The sequence below is a fragment of the Halichoerus grypus genome, chromosome 6 (assembly GCF_964656455.1).
Source record: "Halichoerus grypus chromosome 6, mHalGry1.hap1.1, whole genome shotgun sequence".
Taxonomy (NCBI): domain Eukaryota; kingdom Metazoa; phylum Chordata; class Mammalia; order Carnivora; family Phocidae; genus Halichoerus; species Halichoerus grypus.
In genome coordinates this window covers 53444042-53470156 of record NC_135717.1, presented here as the reverse complement: position 1 = coordinate 53470156, position 26115 = coordinate 53444042, and the positions used below count along the sequence as shown (strand labels likewise).

At 43.8% G+C, this 26115-nt stretch overlaps 1 protein-coding gene and 1 long non-coding RNA gene across 7 annotated transcripts in view; one reads left to right on the top strand and one right to left on the bottom strand.

Moving 5' to 3' along the window:
• LOC144382099 (uncharacterized) lies at positions 1-14162 on the bottom strand. Its single transcript, XR_013448503.1, has 3 exons — positions 13995-14162; positions 3767-3890; positions 1-55 (listed from the first exon to the last, which is right to left on the bottom strand). It is a non-coding gene; the product is annotated as an uncharacterized LOC144382099 (long non-coding RNA).
• The window catches only part of FRMD4A (FERM domain containing 4A), a 596094-nt gene that overhangs the window by 246329 nt on the left and 323650 nt on the right, over positions 1-26115 (top strand). The window contains exon 1 of one of the 6 annotated variants that reach the window (XM_036114125.2): positions 25316-25396. The exons of the other annotated variants lie outside the window; for them this stretch is intronic. Coding sequence (XP_035970018.2) covers positions 25331-25396 — 66 coding nt within the window. The 5' untranslated portion in view covers positions 25316-25330. Of the gene's footprint in view, positions 1-25315; positions 25397-26115 lie in introns of those variants that run through there. 6 annotated transcript variants of the gene reach the window in all.

Here is a 26115-nt window from a genome sequence, read left to right as displayed (position 1 = left end):
TCAGACTCTTCTATTTTCTGCCAGTGTTTTTATTGATCCAGATTAGACAGTGTTCCTAATGGAGAAAGGGGAAAAAGATTCTTAAGATGAGAAATGAAGATTTTGAAAGTGTGTATTTCAAACTGCATTTAGCTAGCTACAATTTGTCCTTTAAAAAAGGCAAAAGGTATGTAAGTTCAAACTTCAGATTGACCCTAAGCTGATGAATTCTATGAATTCAGTATGAAAATAGCCAAATCCCCGTGCTTTCTCATCACTGAGGACTGAGAAAAGAAGGAGAGGAAGCTAGCATTTGGGGATGGAGTGTATTTGGAAAGAGGAACCTACCCTACCCTCCACCACCTCCCTCAACCAAGCCCATTTGTTCTTGCTTTCACCCACCGATGGAACCTGAAAATACTCCCATTTATGCTGAGCTCAACTTAAGACCTAGGTGAAGGTGAATGGATTATTTTATCTGTAACTAGATATTACTTCTGTCATGAAAATTACTCTTTTATTTCTGGGTGAGTTTATTTTTTTAATAACATCCACCAACACAGTCAAGCAAACTGAGTTTGGTTCTAAGAGATTCTGATACATCAAATGAGAGCAAGAGTATAAATAAACCCAGTGGATGGGAAAGGAGTCCTTTGGTTTCAAACTTGGCTGCAACATACATTGCCTTTTGTCTTGTTTGATTCATGCCTCTCTTTCCTTGAAATTTCTCGAATTAAAGCAATAATATGAAACAGCCACAGAGCCTGGTATTTATTATTTTCTTGTATTTGTCAACATGACATGTCCTTATAAATCCAGCTCGAGGGTGAAGATGATGTGTGAAGAAAGTACTATATTCAGATGGTGCTGAGTAGGAAAAAATAAAAAACCCTCTGTTTTATTGCTTTCATTTAATTAAGAACTTCACTGTACTTATTGGAATTTGAAAAGTGAAGCACCAGTGTGTTCTCTGCTTGTGTTGCCTTATCCAAGAAAAAAATAACTTAAGAGTCTAGGGTCTTGGGGCACCTGGATGGCTCAGTTGGTTAAGTTGTCGGTTAAGCTCCAACTCTTGATTTCGTCTCAGGTCATGGTCTCAGGGTCGGAGATTGAGCCCCTCATCTGACTCTGTGCTGCGCAGGGAGTCTGCTTGGGATTCTCCCTCTCCCTCTGCCCCCCCCCCGCCCCCAATGTGTGCGCATGCTCTCTCTTTCTCTCTCAAAAAATAAATAAAGCTAAAAAAGAAAAAGAATCTAGGGTCTGTATTGACAATATTACATTGCATAACTTCCACTGACCTAAAAGCAAAATGCCTTAATTGCAAAGCTCTTTGAGTCCTCTTCCCCTAAGCCTGACTGAAGAAGATTCTTGCATTTCTATTGTCTGCTGCTTCTTAAATATGACAAGGCCAAAGAGATACAGACGTGTCAGTCCACTTATGGCTTCAAGGTTTTATGACAAAACATCATCTGCCAGACGTGGCAGGGCTGAATATGAAAAACTCACTTGCTATTTGGGGAAACGTTGGGAACAGTTGACTGTTTTTCAAAATATCCCATAAGCAATACCTTTCTTTCTCTTTTGATTGTATGAGGGGCAGAAAGCAAGAACTCAAGAAAGCAAGAATATCAGCTCTTTTCTCTCCCTAGAAGAGACAAAGAAGCAGCAAAGAGCTTAGCTTGCATTTGAAATGACTAAGTATTTGTGCGTGAATGAACGGGAGCAGATGGTGGGGAGGTCTCCCAGGGAATGTGGGTTTGGATAGGATGGAGGATGTGTGAGTAGCAGCTTAGAAAGCCAATAGCAAATTAGTGACACCATACACACAGTGGGGGTCCAGAGAAATGGTAATTGGGACAGAGACTGGTACTGTAGAAATACTGGAAAGAAATACTTTTAATTTTTTTCAATTTGAAAAAGCTAATGAATTTAGCATGTAAAAACTGAAAAAAGCAAATATCTTCAGAATGGAAGTAGGCATTATTTACAGTCTTTTTAATCCTTCAGTTGTTTCAGAAGCTTTGTGACAAAACAAACAATCTGGTGATCATTGAGTGCCTGCTGTGTATACAGGATCCATGATTTTAGGTCTTGAGTGTGTGTGTGTGTGTGTGTGTGTGTGTGTGTGTAGCATAGGGATGGAGGGTACAAGAAAGTCAGAAGAAAGGGAATACAACCCTTACTCTCTATTACTGAGAATCTTATTGTCTAGATAGGAGCACAGATGTCATACAGACATGAAGATGAACATTGCATCTGAAAAGAACAGGTCTACTAATACATATTCATGATGCAACCTGATAACTTAAGCTTCTTGCATCTTCCTTAGAAGAAAATGGAGCACTGATACATTAATTAAGTGAGTGTGGTTGAGTTGCTGGGGGCAAAGGACTAGATGATGCTATGTGGCTGGAGGTGGGTTTTTCTCTGGAGTGAATCCATACTTTCACTGTCTTCCTGGGAAGAGGCAGAAATTGAAGACCCAGCCAAGTGGACTTGAGATGGTGGTAGAGGGAATTACTCCCTCTCATGGGATCCAAGAAGGCAGTTTTTCCTGAAAATGAAGCCTGGAAAGATTTAGACAGCCTCCCTCATCCATGGAAGACTATCCAGGCATTAGGTGGGATACTGGTTGTGTAGCAAACTCTGGGATGGGTCTATACTTGTAGAGCAATTTTAATTTTTCTTTTAGTTATTGCTGAATCTTCAATAAAACCTTATAAAAGTTTCAGCTTTGTCTCAGGGTAGTTTGGGAAATTAGGACAAGGCTTGTGTCCATTCTTAAGACAGGTTTATACAGGGAAGAAAGAGCAATATCCCGTGTCTTAAAACTAGAATTGGGGTAGCAGCGGCCAGACCAGGAAAGATAATTTCTTCAAGGCCACCAGGGACAGATGAGATGACAGGGGCATAAGCAGTTGATGGAAGAGCCAAATCCAAGGGGCCAGAGCTGTTTGCCCCAGAACAAACTGAAGACAGAGCTTCAGGAAGTGCTCAGAAACAGCAGGGGTCTTTTTGATGGAGGCAGACTGATACCATAATAATCTGGGTATAAAAAGCAAGTGTAACCTTGCTTAGAATTCAAAGGAGGGTGAGTCCTAAGCTGTGAGGGTCAAAAGTCGACAACTAGAAGTAAGTACTCAGTGTCATACACTGAATGCTGTGTCCCCCCAAATTCATATGCTGAAACTCTACCCCCCAATGTGATGGTATTAGGAGGTACGTTGGGAGGGAATTGGGATTAAATGAGGTCGTGAGGGTGTGGCCCTTACGGTATTGGTGCCCTCTTGAGTCACAAGAGCACTGGCCTCTCAGCTCTCTGCTGGGTGAGGGGATAAGGCTAGGTCTGCACTCTGGAAGAGAGCCCTCACTGGAACTCAGTAATCCTGGCACCCTGATCTCAGACTTCCCCCCCTTCAGAACTGTGAGAAATAATTTCCTGTTGTTTTAAGACACTCAGTCTATGGTATTTTTGTTATAGCAACTGGAAGAGACTGAAACACTCAGAGAACGTAGAAGAAAGGAGTTGCCTGTGTTGGATGAGGATAGTAAGCTAAGGATCATGGGAAACATACATTTGAAGTAGAATTCTAGGGACATAAGGGCCGTGGAAAAGAAGAGCATTCCTATTTCCAGCCAGGGGAGATGTGCAGGGCTGGGCTCTGCTGATAACAAAGCCATATGATTTACATGATTTTCAGTATGTGCAGGGTGCTTCCTGCATACTCCGACCCCAAGACCCTCACGTTTTACAAGATGTCCCTTATGCAGGTCCAGAATTACTCACAGGGACCTGGTCCTCTTTCAGTGCAGCTAATCAGCCATACTCTGCCATCATGGATCAGTGGTCACAAGTCACTGTGGTGAGAGATGCAGTTCCATGACCTCGTTTCCCTCATAGCGCTTATTAGCTTGAGAGAGAAAACAGAAATCAAAGAATAAAAAAACAATGTTTACGTGGTTCTGGCTCCACACTCTCTGTAGGAATCCTTCAAAATGTTTCCCCATGTACTTTGGGAGTGCTCAGGAAGAGGTCTAAGATGTGCATATTAGTTTCCAAAAGCGGTCATGACAAATCACCACGGAGTGGGTGGCTTGAAACAATAAAACTGTCTCTCTTACAGTTTTGGGGCTGGAAGTCCAAATCTGAGGTGTCAGCAGGGTTGTTTCCTTCTGGAGGCTTTTAGGGAGAGTCTGTCCCATGCCTCCCTCCGAGCCCCTGGTGGTTGCCAGCAACCCTTGGTTGTCCTTGTGTTGTAGATATATCTCTCCAATCTCAACCACCATCATCACATGGCCTGTTCCTCTCTGTGGGCCTGTCTCTGAGCCTCTTCTTCTCTTTTTACAAGGATACCAGCTGTGTTAAGGGATCACCCTAGCATGACCTCATCTTATATCTGTAACAATCCTATTTCCAAATAAGCTCTTGTTCTGAGGTCCCAAGGACATGAAGTTGGTGGAGGGCCACTGCTCAACCAGCACTGCGTGCAAGTGAAACGTTCCTCTCAGCAACTCCCTGGTGTTGGTTTCCTTCCAGCCCTGCTCTGGGCCCTCTCCCTGGAGAAATTTTATTGCCAAGGCCACTGAGGCTCCACTAAGCTGCCGTTGCCCTGTGCAAACCCACACCACCCAATGCATCCACTGAAAGCTGAGATGCCACCCCCTCCCACAGTGCCAATCCCCTTCCCCCTGCCACCCCACCCTCCCGTGACAGAGCCTGTTGGGCTCCTCCCCCGGCTGATGTCAACCAGGGAGGTTTGAGGGAAACTGCCCTTTGAGTTCTGACTCTCTTGCGTTTCCAGCTCCCCTCTCTGGGACCCAAGCGGGAGTCCTTGGGATAGAGGCACTAGGGCAAGCCGAGTAGCAGACTTGCAATGCTCACACTCAGCCCACCCTCCCAACGCAGGACATGATGTCTTCTCTTGCACGACATGATGCTCTCCTCCTCTAGAGTTATTTACAGGAGGCTACACGTACCCCCTCAGGGACATCAGGCATTGCTACACCATGGATCCTCCCAAACATGCTCAGATGGGTCTAAGTCCTCACATGAACATGGAGACATAGTTGAAATAATGTGACCATTGAGCAGGCACACGTGACCTGGTCATGGGAATGCAGAGATAGGGATGGGGGTGAGATGTTCAGCAAGGAGAATCCTTCCAAAGTGGAAGAGATGAAGATTCAGTTCAAAAAGAGAAAAAGAGAAGACACCTAGAGGCAAGAGATTTAGGTCAGACCAATACTTCTCAATTTTCGATGCTAAAACACCAGCTAGGTGTCCAACAATTCAGTTCAATTCTACCACTATCTACTGGAGTTAGTGTCAGATCCCACAAGTTAAAGTCCTCAGTCCCACAGATGGCCCTCACTTCAGATGCCAATCACAGGTCCCAGGCCTCCCATACTTCGTCCAACTGGCTGTAAATCAGCGGGTCATATGACACCCTCCTCAAGTTCAGTAATTCATAAAACTAACTGACAGAACTCAGAAAAGCACTTTGCTATGTTTACGGGATTATTATGAAGGTTATAACTCAAGAACAGCCAAATGGAAGAGATGCATAGGGTGAGGTTTGGGGAGGGGAGAGTGTACAGCTTCACAGCTTCTACTACCTCTCTTGGAGCACCCTCCCAGCACCTTGACGTGTTCGCCAATCCAGAAGCTCACTGAACCTGTTGTTTAGTGGTTTAGCAAGGTTTCATTATGTAAGCATGCTTAATTAAATCATTGACCTTGGTGACTGAACTCAATCTCCAGCCATTCTGACATCCCCAAAGGTCAGAGGGCGGAGCTTAAAGTTCCATCCCTTTAACCATGGCTTGATCTTTCTGGGGACCAGCCCCATCCTTTAGCTATGTAGCCCCTACTCCCCAGTAAACCATCTCAGTAGCATACAAAAGAATAAATTTGAAAGGTTTTATTTTTTTAAAGATTTTATTTATTTATTTGAGAGAGAGTGCAGGAGTGAGAGAGAGCGAGCGAGAGCATAAGCAGGGGGAGGCACAGGGGCAAGGGAGAGGGAGAAGCAGGATCTCCACTGAGCAAGGAACCTGACATGGGGCTTGATCCAGAACCCTGGGATCATGACCTGAGCCGAAGGCAGATGCTTAACTGGCTGAGCCACCCAGGCGCCCCAATTCCAAAGGTTTTAGAAGCTCTGTGCCAGGACGCAAGGACTAAGACCTAATATTTATTTTTTAATTATACCACAATACTATTTTATATTTTCTTATGTTACTGATTACTCTTTGATGACTTCTGCTAGTCTTTCTAATAACTAGAGCATCACTTAACTTCTGTAAGCCTTAGTTTCATCATCCACAAAAGAGGATAATAATAGTACCTACCGCACAGGGTCCTCGTGGGAATTAAGTAAGTTAATTCATACAAAGTTCTCAAGATGGCAGTGCCTGGCACCAGGGAATGGTTCAGTACCGGACAGCAGTTTCTGCTGAATGTGCCTTTGATATATGTTCTGAGTGCTTTACATGTATTAACTCATTTAATCTTCACAATTCTCTGGGATGAATAACCTTAGTCCCATTTTACAGATGAGAAAACTGAGAAATTAAAGAAGTGCCTGACACAAGGCAGTTTGTAGGCAGTAAAGACAAAGCCTCTGCTCAAAACCATGACTCTCTTGTCTCCACATAGTAGATGCTCAGTAAACCCTTGTTGGCATGAGGGTCTAGGCTACCCAGAGGTGTGCTAAGCATGCAGAAGGACAACTGTGAACACACAGCCAACAGACAAAAGCAAAATACTTCCTCATGTTTAACAAAATCCTTACCCAATGAGGCCCAACTTAAAAAAAAAAAGAAAGGAAAGATAAATCCAACAGCCCCTAAGGAAATTTGAGAGGAAAAAAAATTTAGAGCACTATGAATTATGAGTGGAAGGACACAGTTTTGGCTGACCTCTTTCCTTATGCACCAACAACCACACTGGGGGATCCTAGTTTTAAAAGGCCAGTGTCCGGGGCTCCTGGATGGCTCAGTGGTTAAGCGTCTGCCTTCGGCTCAGGTCATGGTCCCAGGGTCCTGGGATCGAGCCCCACGTTGGGCTCCCTGCTCGGCGGGAAACCTGCTTCTCCCCTTTCCACTCCCCCTGCTTGTGTTCCCTCTCTCACTGTGTCTCTCTCTGTCAAGTGAATAAATAAAATTAAAAAAAAAACAAAAACAAAAACCAGCATCCACTTGTGGTTCTTAAAGTTCTAGAATGCTTGCCAGCACGTGTCTTCAACTTCCTGTCCTTATTTTAAAGACTCTATCTAGTGTGAAACTCTACACTTCACCATAAATTGCTTATTTATACGGACAATTACCTCCTCACCCCAAATTCCCCCATTGCACATTTGTAATTCTAATGAGCTTAATTGCTCTGTTTACTAGCTTTAACCTTCTTTACTTGAAAAAGGTATGAGAAAGGTCTCAGGTACAAATTAAACCAGCACATCAGTGAATCAGGAATGCAGCACAGGGCAAAACCAACACTTTTTTCCCAGAGGGACTGCTTCTCACCTTCTTTTCACATCATTCTGTGCGTCCCAGATTGTTGTTTGACACAAACCCTGGTAGTGTGACTATCCTGCTTTTTGAACTACAAGGTGGTTCTCCATGTTCTGCCAGGAAGAGAGTTTGTTGTTCAGGTCAGCTCTTACCACATTTCCGAGCGAACTTTAGGAAATGGAGTGAATGGAAATCTCCAGGTGTCACAGAACTAAGGTGAGTTCGCTCCTTAGTGAGTCAAAGATACACTGTCTCAGGCGAGTTGTCACAAAGGAAGAGATCATGGGGCCAATAAAGAGATCATGGGGAATGATAAAGAGCCAATAAAGAGATCATGGGGAATGACTTCCAAAGCCATGATTCCTCGACCAAGAGTGAATGGGTTCCTTCTATTTAGGGTTAGGATGAATATTTAGATAGGGACAATTTGCGTGGTACGTAGAGGCGGGCCTAAGGTCACGCATGCGCCTTATGGAAACATGCCTATACATACATGGTATGGTATGTAAATGAGGCTTGTGCTCTTCCTTGGGTGGAGATTTTAGTGTTTTAATGAGATAAAGGTGATTGTTAGTCATTCCAGAGGTCACTTCACGGTCCACCTAAAGCAGGGGCGAGTCAGAGCTTTAACTCAAGCTGGTCTGGATGGTCTGGGCCACTAGAGTTGGGCAGTCATTATTGCTGGTGGGGTAGTTTCCGTTCCCATCATGGGACGTTGTGTCCATACTGTCCTTTGCCTGAGTTAAGAGATAAGCTGGAAAGAAGAGCTTAAGGAAAATTGCAGGACGAGGTCAGTGGGTCCAAGCAGGTAGACAGTAAAGGTCAGGTATTGGGATCTAGCTGGTGACACAGGGCCAGAAGGAAAGAAACAGCTTTGTTTTAGTAACAACCGGGGAGAGTCCCATTCTGCTAACAAAAATTACTACTGTTTTTATTACTGTAAAACTCTGCCATAATGTAATAAGTGGGGAGTTTACCAAAAAAAAAAAATCAGTTGCGCAAAATGGAGGGAACTGTGCTATTTAAGAGGCAAATGCCACGAATAAGGCAGTCTCGCAACACTTTCCTAAGTTCGTGATTCACCATCCAAATCCATTCCAGTCCCCTGGCTCCGGCTTGAATGTGCACAGGGATCCTTCCAAGTCTGCAGCTGGCCAGGACTTTCAGGGCAGTGGCAGCCATCCTAGTAATATCTTGGTAGGCTGGTTCATTCTTCATCCTGATCCAAGGCCTTTGGCTACTGCCTCGTGCCCACCCACCTCCCCCAACACACATACATCCTTCCTTGATTTCCCCTAACTTCCTCCTCCTCCATGAGGTCTCTACTTCCCTCTTGCATTATCTCGGGATCCTACTGAGAAAGAACACAGAAATGATGTCTGTTGTTTATAGAGCAACAATGTGGTAGGCTGTGCGCTAAATGCCTCATACATTTTCCATTAAGTGGTCAGAACAGCTCTATGAGGTGGGTACCATTGTCACCCCTGGTGGAGAAGGAAGCTGAGAGTTGATTTCGACGGTCTGCCACAGGCCCCACAGTGCGGAAGGAGCAGTACCATGATTCTAACTCTGCTCTGCATACCTCCAAAGCCTCTTGCTATTTCATGCTGCTACCTTGCCACTCACTGGTATTAAAACCCCAGAGTCACATTCTCCCGTACTTCTTGGACATGGAAATTCCTCAAAGGGGAAATTTCTAAGATGGGAAGTACTTTCCAAACCTAAAGTTTCATGTTTCATGCTATAGTCAGTTTTGCTTTCTGTTATTCAGCACTAGTACAATGGGGTTTTTCTTTAGGTGTTCAGAGCATAGCCAGGAGAGACATAGACAGGAATGTTGAAATCAGCTTTCCCATCCACTGATAATCAGCTGATTAAAGACTGCAGAGGTTAAAGATGGTACAGAGCTCCCATCAACCCCCTTGACTATCTGGTTTCTGAAATAACCAAAACTAACTACGCCCCAGTTTGAAAAACTGAAATGAACACAATGGCTTCTCTTTCTTTCTTATACATGTATTCACACACATTTTATTTACAGTCTTTGAGGCTTCCCAGTCCTCTTGAAGCCAAGGGTTCTCGAGGTAAAAATTCCTGTAAAGATGATCAACACTGAATTGGCAGTTTTTAAAAGGAGAGGCTCCAAAAGCCATCAAGTGGTCAATCTTAGACTCAGGCAGTGGTTATGGTGGACTCTAGCTTTAAGACCCTCTTTCTCTCCCAGCAATTTGCAAAGCCAACACCAGATTAGTCATCTCAGCCTTGGGCTCCAGAAGACTACCTTCTACTTTGTCCTAGATGGTTGGGATGTCTAACTCTGGGCCACCCTCCAGTGTGGTCTGCAGTGCTTAAGGCCTGGACCTTTTGCCTCCTGCAGACCCATTTGGCTGCCACTCCAGATGTTTCCACATAGGCCAGTTCATACAGAGCTCCTTGAGGGTCAACACTCCATTCTCATCAGGGGACAAGAAGAGAGCAGAGAATGCCCATAGACTACATGCTGGTAGGCAGGCATATGAAGAACTTTTTTACCTGGACAGCCAAGACAGTTGGTATTGTATGGGAGCTTTGCTATGAGATACTGGTCTACTACAACCAAACCATATCAGAATCTGTGGGCAACCTTCACTCCTAAGGAACCAGGGAGCTGTTCTTCACATCATTTCCACCAGGCAAGGACAACAATAAAAACAAAATTGCAAAGGATAAAGAAATTGAAACAAAGCAATTTGCAATGATGTATTTCCACCACGAAGAATCTATTCCTTACTCAATGGATCTATTTAATGGAATTAAAATTTTGACACAAGTCATCAAAATTCTGTTCAGATCAAGACATCACTATGCTTCACAGAGGGTTATTCCACAACAGTCTGAGAGTGATGTTGGAGATGGAAGCCCAATGCATCTCTTAACAAATCAGAAGGAATATGGATAGCATGGTCCACAGTTCATAAAGATCTCACTCTTTCCCTTCTCTCGGTATCTCCAGCAACCAGCCCTGATAAACATGCTTCCAAATAGTGGCAGTTATCACTTGGTGGGATATGATATCTCCACATGTGGATCAGTTTGGATTTTCCTCATTAGCGCAGCCACAAAACCATTCCCTTCCCCAGTGTTTAGGCTGCTCTAGGCCAAAGCCCGGCAGGATACTGAAACCTTGCTCATCAAAGTGTTCTAGCTGTGTGCTCCAAGGTCAGGGCCTTGATCATTGCCCTGAGCAAACAGAAATGATTTCCTCTCTTGAGTCAGGAATCAGAAAGGCTGGAGCCAGGAGTAAGATCACCAGAGACACCAGTAAAGCTGAAAATGACCTCCACTTTGGCATTAACAAGTATTAGAATAATTCTGCCTTTCATTTCCTTAAAATATGGTCAAATTAAGCCCTTTGGACTCAGTTGATCTGGGAAAAGACTTTTTCAAAAAAAGTTACAGAACAGCCTTGCATGTTGCCCTGTGTCTTTTTAATAATATGTCGAAGGGGCATAGTCAGTTGAGCATCCGACTCTTGACTTTGGCTCAGGTCATGATCTCGGGGTCTCAAGATTGAGTTTTTGGGGGCGCCTGGGGGGCTCAGTCCATTAAGCAGCTGCTTTCGGCTCAGGTCATGATCCTGGGGTCTTGGGATCGAGCCCCACATCTGGCTCCCTGCTTGGCGGAGAGCCTGTTTTTCCCTCTCAATCTGCCTATCACTCTGCCTACTTGTGCTCTCTCTCTGTCAAATAAATAAATAAAATATTAAAAAAAAAAGTTTGAGTCTTTGAACACCTTGAAAAAGTAGCACAATTTCAGCAGGAAGAAGTCAAGGGGAGAAGTCCCGTCAAACATTGTGCACGTGGGGTGGAAAAGGCAGGTGGATGCTGGGAAGGGATGAAGCAGGCGGATTTGTTGGCTGTAGCAGAACTCACATGAAGTTATAACAGCAGAAGGAGCAGAGCACACCACCTGACTGGTAAAGGCATCACTGAGATTAAGCTGGTAGACAAGAGGGAGGCATTGAATGTTCTGGAAGAGAGAAGTATTATGGTAAAAAGCAGTGTTTTGTGAAGACTATGGTGGTAGCTTTATTTCTTTATGAAGACTGCCAGAACAAAGTACATAGCTGGGTGGCTTAAAACAACACAAATTTATTCTGTCACAGTTGTGGAGGCTGGAAGTGTGAAATCAAGGCATCGGTGGGGCTGTGCTCCCTCTGAAGTCTCTCGGGGAGAATCCATTGTGTGGCTCTCTTGTAGCTTCTGCTGGTTGCAGGCAATCTTTGGCATTCCTTGGCTTGTAGATGCTCCACTCCAATCTCTGTCTCTGCCTTCTCATGGTATTCTCTCTCCGTGTGATAATGTCTCCCCATCAAATTTGCCTCTTCTAATAAGGACACCAATGGTATTGGATTTGGGGCGAGCCCTACTCTACTTTGATCTCATCTTAACCTGACTAATGTCGGCAATGACTGTTTCCAAATGAGGTCACATCTGCAGGTTCCTGGTGGGCATGAATTTGAGGGGGAACACTATTCAACCCAGTCAAGTAGCCAAACACAGGAAGAATTAGCATGAGGAGAGCCTTGCAACAGAGAGATAAAATGACGAAGGTCTAAGATGGTGACAACCCTGTGGCAGAGAGGAGAGAGAATGTAAAAGGCAGAGTTGGTGTCCTTGGGTGACTAGTTATTAATGGTGAGGAGGGGAGTTAAAGGTAACCCAGAGATGGGGGGCCGGGAACCTGGGTGAGTGGTGGTGCCACCAACCCAGATCACCAAGTAGAAAGCCACAGCTAGTTTAGTGAGAAATGAGTTTGATTTTATGTTTATTGCATAATTTTGGCAAAAGATGTAGCCATGTGCGTCTGACCAGGCAGCTGGGCATTCGAGACCAGAGTGCTGGACAGGCGCTAGGGCAGGTAGTGGGGATTTAGGAATAATGCAGCCGAAGGAGGTAGAGAAATTATCATCAGAGTAGCTAAAGTTCCAGATGGCAAGGGGATGCAGGGGGAAGGCAGAAGATGGGACTGGGGAGAACAGCTTAATTGCACATCAGAGAAGAAGAGGGGGGAAGGAAAAGGCAGTGGGAGAATTTAAGAGGCCAGTGGGCAAGAAGTGAGGTGGAAAAGGGAAGGAAAAACTAGTTCTGTGGCTAAAGCTTGTGATTTAATCCTCTGCTAAAACATAAACGTATATTCTCGGACAATTCCTTTGAGTATTACCTTTGTATCCCCACAGCACAACAAATTTGAGGATTTCTTCACAAAGTAACATAGAATATATGGCGGAAATGACCCATAAAAAGAAAGTCTGTCAGAAATAGATTTGTAATCAGTCCTCAGCAACTTCAATATTATACATTCAAGGTTTTTGATTAAGAAAACATTCTTTTCAATATGCAGATGACATGGTAACATATTGCAAGTAAAAGTATCCTTTTGAAAAAAGTTTTCTAAGTCTTATCCCGTCTCTATGCCTTTAAGATTTTCAGTGTTTTTGAACTTATATGTAAATATAAACGCACTATACGTTTTATGTCTAGCTTCCATCAATCAAAAATATATTCATAAGATTTACCCATGTTCTTGAATATAACAGAGGTTCATTCATCTTTATTGATATATTTTATCCCATTACATGATTATTCAATATGAATATACCATGTATTTTTCTCTTCTATTTCTGATGGGCATTTGAGTTGTTTTCATTTTGGAGCACTTATGAATAATGCTGCTATGAAAATCCCTGGCATATCTTTTGGTGCTCATATAGACACATTTCTTTTGGGAATATGCCTGGATATGGGACTTACTTGCAAATGTTCCTAATTTTAAGTTTTGTTTAACAAAATAGCTCAGGTATGAAGATGATGATGTGTTTCCCTTTGGGTGCAGAAAACTAATCGATAAACAGACAAAAGAACTTCCAATTAGTTGGAATTTTAAGGATGGAAAGTTAATCTGTAGATAAAATGTTGAAATTTTGGAAACACTACAGCAAAGCAAGGCTTTTTGAGAAATGTCATAAGGAAGCTGGTAGGCTTCCTTAAGAAGCAGCTCTGAAAAATTGGAAGGACAGAAAGAGCTCTGTTCCATTTGGAGAAAGAAGAAGTGTTCTAATTGCCCAATTTCAGCACCAAAACAAAACAAAACAAAAAAGGAATCGAGTGTAACTCCATATAGTCCATGACTTTTTCAAAGTACTGCAAGTTGCTGTTTTAAAAGCTTAATTATGATAAAATAACTCATTTTGCTTTCTCGCAAGGGAGTCATATAATTCCTTTAATTAAGAGGAAGCAAAATAGTTATTCCACTCTGAAGGCCTGGTACGTGCTTCTTCGAAGCCCAGAGAAGTGTATTTATATAGGCTTGTTGGTGAGACACCTCACCATTCCCTCTTCTCACACTCCACGCATTTCTGTCTCCACCACCTTCCCATCAAGACCTCGGTAAAGAAAACACCTGCATGAGGAAGGCAGAACCCGCTGTACCCAGCACACGGCTGAACCCCATCTCTTGCTCACCTCAGTGCCTGTGAAGAATGCATTTGCAGAGAGCAAAAAGAAGACGCCTGAATTAATCTGTGGTGTCTGAGGAGTCCACAGTCCTCTTAACCAGGGGTGGAGGCGAGAGCACAGGAGATAAATAACAGAACATCTGGACCTGGGCCACTGTTTCCATGCTGGCCTTAGGCAGACAGGCCAACCAAGGCCAAGGCCCCAAGGGCCTGTTCCCTCATCTCTAGTCCCAAATGAACATTATACTCCTCCCCCAACTTCAAGAATTACATCACTGTATGTTCTTTGCTCCAACATTCACTTCAACTAAATTCCTTTGGTACCATTATTGAATCTCTCCATGACACAGTAGAGATGCTATTAAGAGTATCTTGTAAATGGATACCAGATATTTTCCAGCAAACCCCCCCACCAACCACCACACACACTTTGTAACCAGCTCTGCTTCCTCACGAGACCTCTCTCTGTTTCATTCAACAGAGGAATGATTTTCCCTCAGTGACAGGGGACAAGTGATTGCTCACAAAACTAGAATGCTCTACACACACAGGCCCAGTGTATGGGGCCAGGAGACTTGAGCTCGTGTTCAGACAGCACCATTGAACTGGCTGTGTGACTGTGACCGAGTGACTTAATGTTTCTGTTCCTGAGTTTCCCCATCTGTGAAATGGGATGGAATGGGATAACCACTTAGTTGGGCTACTGTGAGAATTAAATAAGTTCATATTTTTAAGGCACTTAAAATAGTGCCTGGTGCAGAGCAAAGATTAGATGGGTGATAGGTAGGTAGGTAGGTAGATAATAGATGATAGATGAGCAAGGGAGCAAGCAATAACATCTTACTTAGAAATTAGAAATGCAAATCTTTAGATGTGAAAGACCTGCTTCACCAGTTGTATATACAACATCTACCCCATTGTGAGCAAAAAGGATATTATTAAACAACAGTAGAGGTAAATGGCCTCAGTACAGGTCATGCTCTATAAAATAGTCTAACAATTCAGGAGTCTAAGCATTTCCAGCCACAGAATTAAAAGCTCAGGGCTGGCAGTATATGAAAAAATCACTACAACCTCAATGCAAACTCTATAGAAAACAAGCTCGGTGAATATTTAATATGTTAAAATTAAGTTAAATGAATTAAATGAATTATTTCATGTGTCGACTGCTGTTCTGTAATGATTTCTTACACGCCCAAGAAATCCACGGTGTCTACACTGTCCCTTTCAAAAATGCCCAAGAAATGGTATTCTGAAGGTCAGTGTTTATGATCATTTTTCCAAACACAGCTCGTGTGACCTGGAGAATAAGTGGAAACCTAAGCAGATATTAGCCACGGAATAAAATAGAGGCCCACCATGAGGTTAGTGAGGCAGGAGGCTCATCCTTGCCGATACAAGCCATGGGTAACAGGTCTGCTCAACAAAGCCACAGGGAAACTGCAACTGTACTTAGAAGTGTTGACGCTCATATATCTCGGCACACGGTGGAAATGCTGAGGACCTTTATTGCCTACCCTACTGATCCTCCATGAGATTAGCTTCTGAGTTTGGGAGATTCGCAATTGAGTACCTGACAAGTGTTATCAATTTCGTCCAGTCCACATCTGACCAGGTGTCATGGTCCAAAGTCTGTCAAGATTCAACCTTTTCGTGGTTTTGATATCTCTTCTCAAGGCCAAAGGGAAATTTTACAAAGGGGACTATTTGGATGAATTACCCTTTGTTCTTGCTCAGGGTGGTTTTAATTTTCATTCATCCTAACAGGTGTGTTTGGGGGTATGTAATACAGAGATGCATAAGGGAACCATTAATAAAGATTCTCTTAAATTGCCTTTAAATGTGGACTTCAGTGGGTAGATGGGTCATCTTGTTGCTGATCATTAGTGTATGCCCATCATTAGAATGTTTATGAGACACTGCTGGACCCATTTGAATCAATGAAGCCTTGGTTTAAAAAAGGGAATTAGTATTAAGGAATTTTTGTGAACAATATTTTCACTTATTAAAGGAGATTTTAAATTGAAGTTTAAATTTTAAATTTTAAATTGAATTTCAACGTGATGCTGTTTTTCACATCACATCGCCCAAGGTTCAGAAGCTAGCTATCGCACCCTGTGGCTGAGGGTGTCAGGAACCAGGCACTCTCCATTTTGTGGGAGTATAAATTGGTACAAATGCTACAGAGAGTAAAAATTACAATATCATTTTTTTTAAATGCACATGATCTTTGAGCCAACAATTCCACTTCTAGAACTCTTAAAAATATTTTCACACCTGGGCAAAATGCATTTTCATGTTGCCTTAGCAACCATTAATAGCGGATAGGTTAAATGAAATCTTCCAGACAATGAAATACTATTTACAGTTGTAAATAATTACAATATATATATTATATATACATATCACATACACAAATGGTAATATTTTATGCCTGAATCTGATTGGAACATCTCCGGAAATAGTAAAGGGTTGCCTCTAAGGGGAACTGGGTGGCTATAAGTCAGAGGTATAAAAGAGACTAACTTTTTAGTTGTATTCTCTTATTAATTTTTAATTTTGTATCATCTGCATATACTACCTATTCTAAACCATTAACAAAACAAGTTTCAAAAAAGAGGGCCTCGGTCTTGTGGACAGAATTCAGGTTGCTCCCTCCCAAGCACTCGCTTGGGGAAGAGTCTTCATCATGGTGAGGGCTGTAGCTCCCAGAGAGCACTGCCCATTCCAGTACAAGCCTGCAAGGATGTGCGTTGATCGAGAAGTGAAATAAGCGTCACTCTACTCTCCCTTGGTCGGCTTTCGTTCCTTCTCCACACCTCTCAGGGTGAAGGCAGAGTGTTTATTTAGGCTTTCCTCTCTGCCTTGCTGAGGTTGTTCTCAATGCTAAGAGAGCTGGTGAGGGGTTAAATCACATGGATCTATCTCCAGTGATTCGCCTATCAGCTCACTCCTGCGTGTCTCAGTCTGTTTTAGTAGCAGTGAGGATGTACTGAAAACTAGAGATGAAGCCACAGGCGTCAGGGCTGAATTGCAGCTGAGGACCCTCTCATCCTCCTGTTCCAGGGCCCAGTCCCTGATCCGCACAGGCCTGAAATAAAGTCCTTGGAGCATGGCAGAAAATACACACAGACAACAGAGGGACTTGGCCATCCAGCTGACTTCCTTCCACTTTAGAATTTGAGATTATATCTCTTCCATTTTTGCTGTGTGTTGAACTGTCTTTTCTTTAATAAAATCATGGTGATGGCAGATGATAATTGGCTTGTTTTTGTTATTTTTTTTTAATGCCCCAACTTAGCATATTGGCAATCCCAGCTTGGTCCCCACAGTATTTAACTTGATGTGCAAATTGTACTGTGCCATAATGCCCAACATCTAGAAACCTTTGTCTAATCTCTGCCCGGAATTGGACCCAGGCGGAAACTGAGCCAAAGAGGCTGAGATTCTACAGTCACAGACTGGGGAGCCCAGCGTTGCTCCTGCCTCGGCTGCCCTAGGACAGCCTCCCTGTGCAGGGAGAAGTACACACTGCCCTGTCCTCACTGTGCCTGTGACTTCCAGTTCCAACCAGCCAGCCCACTGGCAGCCACGTGGAAAGCAAGTTACAGCAGATCCTGGCTGTTTGTGAAGCAATCCCATGGAATTAGCTCTTGGGTCATTCGCTCTCCATATTAAGCCAAAGGTCCTATGCAAAAAATGAGAGAAGCAATATTAATTATGGAGACAGCCCTAATAACTTGGGACAAGTCACGAAGCAAGTAGAAACTTTCATCTTTATGTATCGTCATTAATAATACACTCAGTAGAGCATCCGTTACTAAGGTTTTCACACTTTAATGCCTTGTTGTCTTGATGTGATCAGTGGGTCTTTCATCTTACCATATTTTGAAAAAGATTCACTCTACTCTGATCGTTGCATAGATTCAGAAGAGAAGCAGAACTCTAAGACACCTGAATGCTTTGGACTCCATTTCAAGGCTGAGGAAGATCAGTGAAGAGCTCCTCCGTGCCCCTGCCTTAGCAGGCTCATCTCCCTACTATGAAATCGCCCCAAGAGCTGTAGTTGTTGTGGAAATGTCAGAGAACCTATGACGCAATGAGCCCTCCTCCCTTCAAAGACGGTCCGAGTGAGGATGTTAGGGCCTGGTCTCTGGAGCAGTACTGCCGTGGCGAGATACATTCACGTCATTTCAACTCCTTCTCTCATCCGGGTTCGCGCTCTAGCTAACCTTGGCCAGGGCGTTGTCAATTGCCTCTGAAGCTTAGGTTTTTCTCATTGATTAGGGCTGTGAGGTGTGGGTAGAGGCCACCCAAAACCCAAGATCCATACCCCTTCAGAGTACCTCTAACAAAAATATTGATCTTGTTGTTTTGTGGAAGCTTCATTTTTCTCAGTGATGGGATTATATTAATCACACAAGGGTTAAAGGTCAAGAGCCATCTTCCCACTGCAATTATGTAGCCGGCCAAACCCAGAATGCTCTTCCAAGTTCTGGAGATCATATATGGAAAACACAGGGCTGTGCCCAAGGAAGGACGGAGCAACAGTTAGGAGCCAGTGTCTTGGGATTCCGATCACCTATGAGCTCTTAGAGAACCTCGTTCATGTGATGCCAGCCTGCCACGGTCGACTCACTGGGCCCGGTCATCTCCCCTGCAGCTTGAGGAGTAAGGCCAGGACATGCAAGATACAACACATGCATTTTGATCAGCCCCTGGGAAAAGTCAAAATGAAAAGTCAAGATCAAGTGCCATAGCCTCTTGGCCTGTCCTTAGTGGAGGACCCTAAGGTCCAAATGGAAAAATGTTCAAGTTACACTAGATCGTTCTTGCTATGCAAGGACATAGTATCTCAAGAATATACTGGAGATGAGTAGATATTCAGCTCCATTCCAGGCCTGTCTGGTAATTTTTACAGCCTCTCAAATCACTCTTGAGTTGGTCTGGAGCAATAGGCTACTAAGTTACTAAGACTGGTCAGGACATGCCTGAGTCCCAAACACCATTCTCTTCTGCCCAAACACTCACAGCCATATTTCCTTCCATCCAGATTCTCTTCTCTTCTGTTACCACTGGTCAAGCCCAGGGAGGCTGTCCCCCAACAACAGATGAGAGAGGAGGGGTGGGGGGAGGCTGACCACCACACTGACATCATGGAGAGCAGGCTGATGTCAGTTTGCATTTGGACCTGTTGCGTTCACAGTGATTAAGTGATCGGTTCACCATGTTTTCTGTGTAGTTGCATTATACAAAGACTTTTATGTATACTGGTATGTGTTATTTCATTATAGATTACTTTTGTTTTATTGCTTCTTTACGTAGCAGAGAGTTGTGTTGATATTTTTTAAAGATTATGTGTAGGCAGATTACATTATCTATGATTTCACTTGAGGACAGTAAGGAACATTATAAAAGATTCATTGTAACAAAAGACCATTGACTCTGAAAGGATTAAGAGTCATTGATCATTCTAAGGCAACATGAGGAAGGCTTTTGGGGAGAGAAAACCCAATCCAAGTCAGTTACTCAAGATGGATGGTGGTTCTCTTACCACCAGCAGACTCACTCATTTGGGCAATGACATAACTGAGCCAACTTGTCACTCATAGGTCCCCAAAAAGGAACATATGTAACAGTAGTGTCTCAGTCTGTTCAGGCTGTTATAACAATATACCACAGACCAGAGCCTTACAAGCATCAGAAATTTACTTCTCATAGTTCTGGAGGCTGGGAAGTCCAAGATCAAGCGCTGGCCAGGTCAGTGTCTGGTGAGGACCCACTTCTGGCTTCATTGTCCTATCACTTCTTGGTTTGTAGATAACTGCCTTCTAGCTGTGACTTCACATGGCAGTAGCAAGGGGCAAGAGAGCTCTCTGGGGCCTCTTTTATAAGGACACTAATTCCATTCATGAGGGCTCCCCCCTTCATGACCTAATCATCTCGCAGAGGCCCCACCTCAAAATAACATCACATTGGGGGTTAGGTTTTTCTGCCTATGAGTTTTGGGGAAACCTAAACGTTCAGTCCCCAGCAACTAGTAACCATCGTGTAGTTCCTGTGTGCATAGCTTCTCATTTCGGACTAGCTCTAAGTGCTTTACCTTTATCATGTTTGTTCTCAAAACAACCCTGGAAGGCATGGAAATCTTTTAAATCCCATGCAACTTTTGTAGATGAGAAAGAGTCATCAAAAACATCCGTAAAAGATTTGGGAGAATGTGGTAAGGATCTGTGTTTCCAAAACCTGCGTTTGAACTCTGGAAAGCGAGGTGTCTTTAGAAAACACAGGTGGCAGAGCTGAGGTGACTGTTCTTGGCACATCCCCACTGTGCCCCGCTGGTGCTGGCTTCAGAACCCCCACAAGCCTCCTTTACTCACCGTGGTAGAGCACATGACAGGTGGCAAGACTGAGAGATCAGGCGAGTTATTATGTGTTTCTGTCCATCATGAGCCCAGGGCATCACTGAATGTGCCTGACACGAATTTCACTGCCTGTTGGCTTTGAAAGTCTTGAAATTCTTCCTTGTGACTGGGCGGGGGATGCGGGTGGGAGAGACCGGCGGAGTGGGGTGGGGGACAGATATAGAGGAATAGAGCCTTTGTACTTGTCAGAGAGGCTGTCGAAATTGAAAATGCATTGTGAGCAGGGAAGACAAGGTTGGTTGTGTTAACCATCCGACACCAACACGGGAAGGATGGGCAGACACTGAGAGCGTGGTCTGCTGATAGCCAAGCCCTGACCCACGGCTGTGCCAGCCTGCCAGGGGCCCTATAGAGACAAACCTTTAAATTACCATGTCTGTCGTCCAAGAGGCAGACAGGCGAGCCTTTATAACTAGACCCAGACAGGCAGCTGTCTGTTAGGGCCATCAGAAGAGTCTGGTTTACTTAAACAAGCGTGAGTACTTTAAAAACCCTCCCTTTCTGGTTTTAAGGCGAGGCAGAAGCTTGACAGACAAGGTCATCAATAGGACATTAATATTAGTTGCTTTTATACATATTGGTGGAGGTGTTTTGTATTATAAACTGGGTCTGTGGGACACAATTGAGTGATCAAAATAAAAGTCAGTGATTTTGCTTTAAAAAAATCTCAGTAATTATTTCATCATTGGATCAAATTTCTGCTTAGATTCACCAGTCAAGGCACTAAAATGGTTACTAAGTTATCTCAATGACCGATTCTGATTGACCTGACGGTGGTCTGATCCGTCAGGTGCTTTGTACCTGACCTTTAAATAAATGGTTTTACTGAATAGAAAATCACTGCTCTAGGGTGGAAAGAGAAAGACCTTTCCAGGAAAACATTTTTGCCTATCCAATTGCCTACTGCCTTGGGCTTGCTCGTCATTGTACTTAATAGAAATTGTTTGATATGAATTGGACTGTGATCTAGTTGAGCCACAGACCTTACCTCCATCAAGACTCAGGCTTTTGAAGTAGACATTAATTTTCAGGGTTGCAGAAAACACAGTACTCTCTAGAAGGATGGTTTACCCACAGCTCCCCTGGGGACACTGAGGGAGACTGTACAGGGAATTCGGTCAAATCCCCACTTTCCAAAGATTTTCCTTTTATTGAGTTCTATCACCAAAATGTTGAGCCTGCTGGGGGGATTTTTCATAAACAAGGGAGAAGAAGATGGTCACCCAAGATTTAAATAGGAAGAAACTCGAGATTTAAAACCATACACTCCAATGTTATTATTCAAGTTGAAGAACAAATTCTAGCATTTACCTCCTGTATCAGGTGTGTTGCTAACTCATTGTTCTCAATGGGGAGCCCCAGCACGGTGGTGCATGTCAGATCCTTCTCAGGTGGCCCAGAAGCTTTGATCAATGGTTAAAGTGTATTTTTTTTTCTCAAATGAGATTATACCATCAAAGGCATGTCTGTGGGATGATATCAGGATCCTGTGTTGTGAATCTTGAGAACCTGGTTGCCACCTTCTCAAATACAGTGGTCTTTGGGCTCGGACCCCTAGTCTCCATCACTGCCCGCAGCCATGCCCCTGCCACTTATTGCTATAAATCCATCCGGGGGTGGACTCTGCCTCTCACTTATTCTTGCTCATGCCTTTCCCATAAGGTGGGCGTGATGTTCTCCCTTCCCCCTTTATCAGTGAGCCCTCCCTCAACCCCCAAGTTCCAGAGTAAGTGCCCCTGACAGGGAAATATACTCTTTTTTCATAACCTCAAAAAAGGAGAGTATAGAATTACACCAGCACATCTTTCCATGTATTCTCAAGACTGTAAGGTCTTGAAGAAAGAGCTGTGTCTTCAGCTTAGCAGCACCGGCACCCATCGTCCCACTCTCTGGGCCAGGTGCTGAACAAGTTTTTGTAGAAAGGATGCATGAATGAATGAACAAATAAATGTTCAGAGTTGACATTAGCATCAAGAAAACGTCTGTCATTAACAAAAATATATATTAATTAGAACAGAGTTACTAAAAAAACTTCCACCTTCAGTTTACCAAAGCCATCCTTCACCAGATTCTCATAAGCACTGATGCCAGTGAACTTGCCTTAAGTATCAACAGTTTCCCTGCCTTAAGGCTGGTGTGGTCCTGCTGCCTCGAGGGAACCCGCTTAACTCCACATGGCTCATATCATCCACTAAGATTGGAACTCATAATAAATGTCTCTTATGGGTGACATCCACAACTCACTACCAGTTTACGTCTTCTCTTCATGCTGGCTCCCTTCTGGTCGATTTCTCCCCTTTGGAGACTGTTAAAGCCATTTTGTTCCTAAAAGGAGTATATTCTCAACACATCCTCCTCAGAGCCCTAGTTCCAGAATACTAACTACTCACATGGCTCAAATTATGCACAGTTTCTTGTCCCTGAAGTTTGCTGTTTATATTCTAGAGAAGCCACTGCCTGTTCCCTCAGACCATGTAAACTCATTGCTGGGGCTGGGAGACTGCCTGCCTTAAATGAAAAATATTCACTCTTCTCCACTGGTTCATGCCTTGTCCATCCCAGGAAGAAAATTAATGAAAGAATCAAGTATCCTTTTTACAAAATTCCAGACATTCAAAATACTTCATCCAAATTTAATTCATAAAGAGAGCAGGTTTCAAAACCTGATTTTGAAAGCCCTCCTGAGATGGCACACCTGTCTTCCCCAGTAATCTTCCTGATCATATGGCCGATCGTTCACCCAACGCTCTCTTTCCTGGTGAGAGAAGGCACCTGGGTTTTTGAATCTCTGCTGGACAGCCCTAGTTTTAACAAAACATGACAACTACCTGGCAAGAAGTTGACTTGTACTGAGTCTTTGTTGATGACATTGTTTGCTCTAGTCATTGTACCAGCCGTAGACACGGCAAATGCATTCGCTGATAGGAAGTGCTGTGACTATGAGTTCACCCACCCAGGAAATATATTTTCTGTACATTCTTGGCTATTGGAGCCGTTCATCACAGCATCGCCGCCCCCTCCCTGGTGCCTTTGCCTAAACAGAGATGCTTGTCATGAAGCCACTGTAATTCCTCTATGAGAGGCCCCAAAACAGAATCAAAACCATAACTCAAAGAACATTTATGGACAATTTATGACCAACTGTCAAGCTAAAACTAGTCTGACAGACTCCAAATCCGCTTTAGAAATAATATGATGCTTTTTATCAATTTTTTCCTTGTCCTTTACTTTATGGTTGCTTTGTTTAAATGTTAAATGCTGAATTAAGTGGGTCTGGATCTCCTTTGGGAAAATGAAAATTCATGGGAAGATACTAAATTGGACAGTTTCAGCTGTTCCCAGTTTCAAGAGCTCTGACAAGAAGGGGAGAAGTTTCATCGTAAAGCAGAGATTTTTTATATTTCCTCGACTTCACGTGGGGCCCCCTCTTCTTTGGCATCAATATTGACTGTTAAGTGGTCACACCCTGTTTGGAGTCAGAGACTAGACTTTTCATGGATCATTTGGCTTGGAAATTGTTTAGGGAACAGGACAGCACTCACTTGCAGAGCAAAGCTGTTTTTGTTAGGACAGTCACGGCAAGAATGGCCACTAAAGACTTGATGGCTAAGTGTCCCTGAGAGACTTTCTCAGGACTGAAAAATTGTCCAAAATGGGGGTCTTTCTTAGGATATGAGATTTCAGCCTTATAAGGGAAAGCAATTCTGACATACGCTATAACATAGATGAACCTTGAAGACACGCTAAGTGAAATAAGCCAGACACAAAAGGACTTGGTACAAAATACTGTATAATTTCACTTATATGAGGTGCCGAGACTAGTCAAATCCACAGAGACGGAAAATGGAATGGTGGGTGCCAGGGGCTGGGAAGAAGGGGGGATGGCGATTTGTTTAATGGGTACAGAGTTTCAGTTTTGCAAGATGAGATTAGAGATGCGTCCTACAACAACGTGAATGTACTTAACACTACCGAATTTGACACATAAAATGCAGTGAAGATGATAAATTTTATGTTAAGTGTATTTACCACAATTTTACAATATTTTAGGCAAGAAAAAAAAGTCAAATTTTGAAGACCAAAAAGGAAAAATGACATTTGCGAGATAGAGTGGATATTCTTTACTGGCAGAAGCTTGAGGAGTTGACACAAGAGATTAAATTTTTTCCTTGATGTTTATCTACTCTCGTAGAGGAGGGGGTGGGGAGGACAGAGACTGGGGGAGAGTGTAAGGATCTAATAATATTCCAAGGAAAAATTTAGTACCCCCACGACTTTCGTTTCCTTGTTTTTCACAAGACTATGTGCTTTTCTGTCATCGTGTACAGAACAAGGTCTGATGGGTTTTTGACAAAGAACCATTGATGGCGTGTCTGTGTGAATTGCCCTAGCCTTGGTCACAGCCAACTTCTGTGGGACCCACTGCCCCCGCTCTACAATACATCCCAGTGTGCTTGGCCATTTATGAAAGGTCAGAAATGAACTGAGAAATGGGCTAGAGTCAAAAACATGTGGCCCTATAAATATCAGAGTCAGACGGCTTCTTCCATTCTCTCCCTGCTGCCCCTCACCGTCTCCCCGGTGCCTTCTCCCTCGCCCACTGTTGGGGTTTCCCTCGTTTTGCACAGCACCTCAGACCAGGTTGCTGCAAAGAGCAGGCCGTGGCTGCATTCTTCACCTGGTGACGTCTCTTTGCATCAGGTCTGATCCCCCTGTGCCATTAATCTAGCTTTCTCATTAGCCCTTGGAGATTTCTGGCTACAGGGCTCTATCCGTGCCGTCTGTGATGTTCTAGTCCACGTCCCGCTAGCGCCATTCCCACCTGTGGTTCCATCTGACACCTGCCGTGTTCTCTGAGCTGAGGAGCTCGCGGGCGTGGGCCGTCAGCGGGGCCTCATTGCACATCGGAGCGTTCGCTATGACCTTAGCTGCCAAACTGGAAGACTTTGAAGTGACACTGGAACATCTCCTCATGGATGTGTTTGTAAGTAAAGGCTTTCCCTTATTCTGCACAACAGATCCCCTTCTGCACCCCCAGAGTCTTCAAGACTCTGTCCCCATTCCCGACAAGGATTCTGTTCTACGATGGTCCAGTGCTCACACAGTGGCTTTATGTATGCTTATGTGCCTTGGGGGGGCAAGACTATAAAATCGCTAAATGCCTGAGTGGTGCGGAATGGTCTGTGCAGATGACCTAGCAGGGAAATGGCTTCTGAGAACAAGTAATGTCCAGGAGTCTGAATGAATGGGATGAAGAAATAGAACACATCTGCCCAAAGAGACAAAAGCAGCTTCAGTAGGTATTCCCTGGGAGACTCGGATCTGTTGGTGAAGTGAAGTGATCATTCCAGAAAACAAAGGGGAGGGTGGGCTCAACATACCGTATTTTTCCCACGGGGAATGCTGAGGGTAAGGGTAGAGAGAGCACATCACTCTGTGCAGAGCACCAGCGCCTGGATCCTGGCCACTTTCCTAGGGATTAGGTCACCATTGCTTTCTCAGGAACGGATTTTATGGGATAAGGCTGTTTGAGTGACTGTTTTTTAAAGAAGGGGCAGCTGATAAGGATACTTTCATTCCCGTGATTTTAGAAACACAATCTTTGAAAACCCCTGACATCCATAGGAACCTAAACATCGTTTCTGCCCTAAACCAACCACAGCCGTTCTTACTCTTTTCTCAGGGTTTTCTGTTGGTGACAGG